General features: G+C 47.8%; 1 protein-coding gene across 1 annotated transcript; it reads left to right on the forward strand.

The window, feature by feature from the left end:
- The first annotated feature begins 204 nt into the window (after positions 1 to 204).
- Positions 205 to 3,100, forward strand: LOC123110969 (putative pumilio homolog 7, chloroplastic). Its single transcript, XM_044531628.1, has 5 exons — positions 205 to 1,125; positions 1,250 to 1,412; positions 1,715 to 1,878; positions 2,252 to 2,510; positions 2,627 to 3,100. Exons 1-5 carry the CDS (start codon positions 359 to 361, stop codon positions 2,732 to 2,734), a joined length of 1,461 nt encoding a protein of 486 aa, XP_044387563.1. The 5' UTR covers positions 205 to 358; the 3' UTR covers positions 2,735 to 3,100.
- The last annotated feature ends 4,096 nt before the right edge of the window (positions 3,101 to 7,196 follow it).

The following is a 7,196-nucleotide window of genomic DNA, read 5'->3' on the forward strand; positions in this document are numbered from 1 at the left end:
TGGTCGGAAAACATAATGTTTTTTAGGGTCTAAATGAAGACCTCTGATGTCAAAGTAGAAAATCGGAAAGTGCTTACCCCAAAACAAGAAAATCAGACTAGGTAATAACCTTTCAAAAATATATTTTAAAAAAGCACTCCTCTCACCGGCATCAGTCCTCACTACTTTCGCGCTATCCTTCTTGTATAAAACCACCCCCTCTGCTCTCTCTCCTCCTCCCACTCCTGCATGCCTCAACGAACCATCTCCAAGAAAACACCTCACCCCAATCCAACCCCAAACCAATCCTCTCCACAAACCAATCTAACACAATTCCCCCACTGATTTTCTCATCGAGATTCGATCAGAGCAGTTGGAGATGAAGCTTGACAGGGAGATGGAGATGCTCCTCAACGAGATCCCTCTCCTCCTCCACGGCGACGTCATCGGCTGCGGCGAGCCAGCCGCCGCGGAGACCGACACCGACGCCGTCGACTTCTCTTACCTCATTCAAGAACTCGGCGAGATGGGGTTCGTCGAGGACGACGACGATGACGACGACAACGGTTTCCTTCACCCCAGGAAGGCCAGCTCATCCCCGACGAGCAACCTCCATTTCATGGACGCCGAGAATTTCGTGGCGTCGCGTCCCTTCTCCATGGACAAAGACCGCGAGAGGGCTCTGTTCGATCCGTTCCCCTTCTCCAGCACCTGCTTCGACGCCGCCGTGGACGACGACTGGGACCTCCTGTGTCCGCCGGCGAGGTCCCGGCTGTGCAAGACGGCGAGGCCGAAGAAGGGTACCTGCAGCAATGGCTGCCAGGCGACGAGCCCCAAGATGTGCGCGGCGGCGAAGCCGTCCAAGTACGAGAGCCTTGTCGGGCTGCGCGGGTACATGTACCACGTGGCCAGGGACCAGCACGGCTGCCGGTTTCTCCAGCAGCGGCTCGACGACGGCAAGCGCGAGGTCGATTTCATCTTCACCGGCGTCGCCCGTCACGCCGTGGACCTCATGGTGAACCCGTTCGGGAACTACCTCATGCAGAAGCTGTTAGCCGTCTGCAGCGAGGAGCAGAGGATGGGCATCGTGCTCACCCTCACAAAGGACCCCTTCGTGCTCGTCAGGATCTCTCTCAATGTACATGGGTAAGCACCATGTTTTTAACTTTGTTGGTGATAATTGAACTTTGTTCCTGCTAATTGTTTTTTGTTGCTCTTTTCGAATGAAATGTTTTTTGTTGATAAATGTTGTGTCGTTTCTCGTTTTCAGGACAAGGGCAGTACAGAAACTGATTGAAAGCTTGAGGGCAAGGGAGGAGATCCAGCTGGTCGTCGCAGCTCTGCGCCCCGGGTTCCTGGAGCTCATAAAGGATCCTAATGGTAATCATGTCGTGCAGAAGTGCTTGCAATCGTTCGGGGCCGATGATAACAAGGTATAGTGTGTGTGCATGCATCTTAACAAGTTCTGAATATATTGTAGACGAGTTAGTATTTTTATTTAGGTGTAAGTTAGTCTATTTGGGTCCAGAGAAGTTGTTCCAATCTAGTTACTCTGATCGCTTCAGAAAAGTTTGTAGTAGACCACTTCCACTTGTCTGAATTTTGCAGCTTGTACTGTTAATTGTCAATTATTGACCTGAATTTTCGGCAAAAAATTTAGTGAATTGAATTTTGATTTTACTAAACTGATATGTTCCTGGTCAGACATAATTAACTCACAATCTACAACTTTCAGCCCATCTTCGATGCTGCTGCTGTTTATTGCCTTGATATCGGGATGCAATGCCATGGCTGCTGCGTCCTGCAGCGGTGTATTGCGCGTTCCACGGGTGAGCACAAGGAGAAGCTGGTTGCCGCAATCGCTCGCAATGGGTTCGAACTTGCACAAGATGCCTATGGGTAAAAATCCTGCCTTGTGCTCCACCTGTAATTTTTCATGTAACCACGAGGCCGGTAAAACAAGCATGGTTAATCAATTATTGTTCTGTCTAGCATATCATTAGTAGGCCAGCCGGCAGCATGCCTTTGTAAAGTGGAGACCATTGATTGTAGAGACCTCTGTATTTCTGTAGACATTCCTACAAATCTTTAGTGCCATGATATCTAGTTAAACATTTTTTTTTGAACATAACTAGTTAAACATTTATACACATTAAAGAAAAAGAATGCATTCAACAAGTTTTACCCTGTATGTTCATAATTTATTCTTCTATATGTTTATGTTGGTGTATTTTAACTTGTAAACTCATGAGCTTATCTGCTAATGTTGCAGAAACTATGTTGTTCAGTATGTGATAGAGCTAAAGGTCGCTACTGCAAATGCAAGTCTGGCACAGCAGTTTGAAGGCAAGTACATCCACCTCTCCATGCAGAAGTTCAGTAGCAACGTTGTCGAGAAATGCCTGAAAGTTTTCAAGGAAGCCGACAAAACCAACATCATCCTGGAGCTCCTTTCTGCGCCACAGTTCGAGCGGTTGCTTCTGCACCCTTACGCAAACTATGTGGTCTACGCAGCACTTCAGAATTCGAAGGTAAATAACATCTCAACCAATACAGAGTCAACCAGAGACCGCAGTGTGTTGACAATATGTCTATGCTTGCGTTCTACTGAGCCATTTTGTTGATGTGACTGCGACGAATTTTTCAGGGGTCTCTCCACTCAGCACTGACCAACGCCATCCGGCCTCATGTGGAACTACTCAGAACCAGCCCATACTGCAAGAGGATCTACTCTCGAGCTTTGCTGAAGAAGTGATGGCCTGATGAAACCATCTCACCATGTAACAATAAAGATTGTTTGTCTTGTGCTATTTTTTCAGATTCAAAAGGGATAAAAGTGATCTCACCATGTAGATTTTGTATAGATCAAAATTATTTGGTCATGTACTTCTAAGTGCACCTTTATTGGGTGCACTCTTCAGTTGCATAATCCATCTGGAATGGTAAGTTCCGGTCGAACAAATCATCATATAGATGTTGATGCACGTACATAAGATTGGTGATGCTTCTTGTAACTTAATGTTTGAATTTTTACTTGCCCCTCAATTGCTCAACCGAATGCCAGAACATGAAGGCAAATAACTGATTTGCAGTCTATGGAAAGTTATGTATGACTTTGTCATGATACATCTCAACATACTTTATTAAGTATCTGGACAAAGGAAATCACAATTAAAATGCCATTATATTTAACACAACATGAACGGAGCGTGAACTTTCAAAGGCTTTTTTCCATCTTCTCTAATTAAAAAAAAACAGAAAAAACAGAGTTAGCTATGAGCCACCACAACAATTCAATATGTTTTGCCGTCCGATCACATAATTGGACGTTCTAGATCTTCCAATTGTCCCACAAGCGTCCCTACGTTATTTTCACCCTTCACGACATGCCCAACTTGAAAGGGCTGCTGCTCCCGCGTGTTGGCGTCAATTGGGCCCTGAAACAGCCCAATTTGTATCTTACATCATCCTAGGCCCGGCTCGCACTTCCCCCTTCCATCCCCTCAAAAAAAAAACTTCTCCCTTCCATGTCTCGATATAGGGACCCCTTAAAAAAATGTCTCGATATGGAGAAGAAGAAAAAGTCATCCTCATTCACCCTGGTACGTGTTTGCCACGGCAGCAATATAAGGTGGAACAGTCTGCCCTTTGCCCTTCCGCTTCTATCTTAATTTAAGATTGAGAAACGCTTTGCATCAGGCGTCCGATCCCACGTTCGTGTCAGACCACATCCCTTCCATTGGATTTTGTGAAACGATCCAACGCCTTGCAGCTTCTCTATATAATCCTAGGCAGCCCCACGTTATCCTGGCCATAACCTAGATAGGTAACCACCACAGCCTCCGGCAATCCTAGAGCTCCTCGCACGTCATCGCTGCCGCCGGCTATGGTGGCGAGGATCAACGGGGAGCGGAAACAAGGAGCACATCCTTAGCAAGAACTCCGACGAGGACGTCACAGACGTGATCCGACGAGGTGCTGCTTCTCCACGACGCCTTGGCCGTGATCAGGTACAAATTCTCCATGAGTGCTGTTGTCGTGATCCGCCGAGGTCGACGAGGGGCAGAAGAGCACGTGCCGATCGTGAGCGCGACAATTGGTGATCCCAATTATCTCAGCATACTGATCTCCTAACTGTTATCACTCTCCCCATCCATGCAACACCGCCCACGGCGAGATTGGCACCTTTATTCCATGGCAACATGGAGACATCCCTCTACACGGTGCCCTTGTTTGATTTGGCCTAGTCTCTTATGCTTCTTGCCATCTACACCACCGGTTTCTTGACGTATGTACACCCGAAGTGGGAATGTGGTGCCTCATTGTCACAGATGCAATGCTTCAGCATGTGTATTAGGATTCCTAGTGCCTATGTATGCATGTCAATAGGTGACATGATTCCAACTTGTGTATAATATGGTTTGAAGATTTAAAGGATTGCTTCCTTCTTTTTAAACAACCATGGCATCGACAATGCTTCGGTACTATTTTAGTCCGGCTTCGACAATTATAAACAATGTTTCCAATGTCTCACCAAAACATAAAATGCATCAATATCATAAGTGCCATGGTTCAACCATTAATAAATTGTGCTTCACAATACAAGAACATGCTCTTCATAGCAGAGAATCATGATGCATGGTTTGTAACATTAGAAGCACGTTTATATTACCATGGAAACAAGTATAAATTGGAGGAATGTGTGATTATATATGGACCTCGGTTGAATATACATCAGCGTGATCAAAGGAAGTTTGCGATTATTGAAAGCATATTTCTATACAACTGAAGCAAATTTTCATTGAATCAGAATCGCCCAAGTAATTAATTAATTTCCTTCAAATATGCAATAATTTGTTTCCATAAAATCAGCACCGAAGAGTGATTGCCGGAACCTAGCACCCAAATGCATGGTAAGCCCACGCACGCTGATTGATTTGTAGTTTGGAAAGTCCTACACAGATGGAAAACATGCAGCCTTACTACATCCACCATTCATTCAAGATTTCATCCAACGGCCTACGACTGGTCTGATAAGAAGCAAAAAAACAGTAGTCTGATGCCTAGTGCTTCCCACTTTAAGATTTCTCCAGCACACATGGTTCTTGCCTTCTATTCTTGGTGCTTCGGATGATTTAGTCACACCTTTGCATTTGTATTGGTGTCCACCCACATACTAGGTTGTTACTCTCCTGATGTCTCTTGTTCCTTTTGTGCTTGTTTCAAAAACTTGATGGTGGTTGACCAACCGAGACAAACAGTTCACTGATCTGTGGTTAATTTGGATGGGCGATGAACATGTCTGACCCAAGAACCACACATGACATCTGCATATATTATATCGAGAGAAGTCTACATTACAACTCTGAACTTGCCACTTGGTTTAAGAATCAACCCTAAACTATAAAAAACCGGGTCCATCAGAATATACCACCTCTTGGAAACCCACGCCCCCGCATTGCTCCACGGGAGCGGCTCGGGTGGAAACCCCAGCCGCCACCCACCGCCGCCCCCTCCACCCCCTCTCTCTCCTGCCGCCGTCGGTACACGTCGCTGGGCAAAGCCCCGACAAGGGGTGGCGACGGGGGGTCTCGTTCCTCACGCGGTTGTCGGCTCTCTCATGCGAGATCTGCAGCATTTTGGGTGCTCCGGTGGTGGTGTGTGTGTGGCGGCCCCTGACTGCTCCCGGCAATGCCCTGGTTCATGCGACCGATGGCGCGTTGCGACCGTCCTCCATCCTCGGCTGCGGGATGGTCTGGCATTGGGGGCCTCTGCGTGGTGCAGGAGGTGGTTCCCAGGCGGCGATGCTCCACTGGCCTCGCCCCAGATCTGTCGCTGCCCGTGCGTGTGCGGCCGGATCCGACCGGGTCCGGCTCGGATCCATTTCGGGGCGCCCCCATTCCTTTTCTCTGCTGAAGTTTGGGCTTCCCCTGTCACTTGCCTGTGTAGGCATTAGGTGGTGCTTGTGTTGGGGAACGTTGCATGGAAAACACTACGCACACGCAAGATCTATCCATGGAGATGCATAGCTATGAGAGAGGAGAGTGTGTCTACGTACCCTCGTAGACCTTTAAGCGGAAGCGTTTATCAACGCGGTTGATGTAGTAGTACACCTTCACGATCCGCCCGATCAAGTACTGAACGTACGACACCTCCGCGTTCAGTGCACGTTCAGCTCGATGATGTCCTCGCCTTCTTGATCCAGCAAGACGAGCGAAGTAGTAGATGAGTTCCGGCAGCACGACAACATGGTGATGGTGGTGATGCAACTATCTTCGCAGGGCTTCGTCGAGCACTATGAAAATATGACTGAGGATGAACTAGAGGGAGAGGGGTGCCGCACACGGCTTGGGGATCGTGGTGTGTGTTGCCCCTCTCCCTTCTCTCATATATATAGGTGGAGGGGGAGGGGAGGAAGCCCTAGGCGCGCCCCCAAGTGGCCGGTGGCTGCCCTAGGGCGCATGCCCTAGCCGCGCCCCTTCCATATTTGTGCATGGGGGGAGGAAAGGGGGGCCGGTTGCCTTAGGGCGCCTCCCCCTTTCCTTCCCTCCCTTCCTTGGTGCATGGGCAAGGTGGAGGGCTGCACCAACCCCCTTGTGGGCTGGTGTGCCCCCCTTTGGCCCATAAGGCCCACCACATACTGGTAGCCTCCTGGAACCCCTTTCGGCACTCTGATAAATACCCGGTACTTTCCAAAACCTTTTCGGTGACCGAATATCATCGTCCTATATATCAATCTTTACTTCCGGAACATTCTGGAGCATCTTTATGATCACCCAGCTATGTTGTGACGTTTGATAACACACAAGGTATTCCTCCAGTATCCGGGAGTTGCTCTTTCTTGATGCTCTTTCTTGATTTCTACCTCCACCGATTTCAACATTGCAAAGAGCTTGGAAATTGTTTTAGTCATTCCTTGCATATTGTAGTTCATCACGAAGCTCTAGTAGCTTGGTGATAGTGACTGGAGAATTCTATCAATCACTATCTTATCTGGAAGATTAACTCCCACTTGATTCAAGCGATTGTAGTACCCAGACATTCTGAGCACATGCTCACTGGCCGAGCTATTCTCCTTCATCTTGTAGGCAAAGTATTTGTCAGAGGTCTCATACCTGTCAACACGGGCATGAGCCTGAAATACCAATTTCATCTCTTGGAACATATCATATGTTTCATGGCGTTCAAAACGTCTTTGGAGCCCCGGTTCTAAGCCG

This window comes from Triticum aestivum, chromosome 5B, assembly GCF_018294505.1.
Source record: "Triticum aestivum cultivar Chinese Spring chromosome 5B, IWGSC CS RefSeq v2.1, whole genome shotgun sequence".
Lineage (NCBI taxonomy): Eukaryota > Viridiplantae > Streptophyta > Magnoliopsida > Poales > Poaceae > Triticum > Triticum aestivum.

Excerpts from the sequence above, each read along its gene's own strand:
- LOC123110969 (XM_044531628.1), top strand. The coding sequence starts at position 359 with ATGAAGCTTGACAGGGAGATGGAGATGCTCCTCAACGAGATCCCTCTC. Across the intron at positions 1,879-2,251 it reads CTTGCACAAGATGCCTATGG|AAACTATGTTGTTCAGTATG; the intron begins GTAAAAATCCTG and ends CTAATGTTGCAG. Across the intron at positions 2,511-2,626 it reads CAGCACTTCAGAATTCGAAG|GGGTCTCTCCACTCAGCACT; the intron begins GTAAATAACATC and ends CGAATTTTTCAG.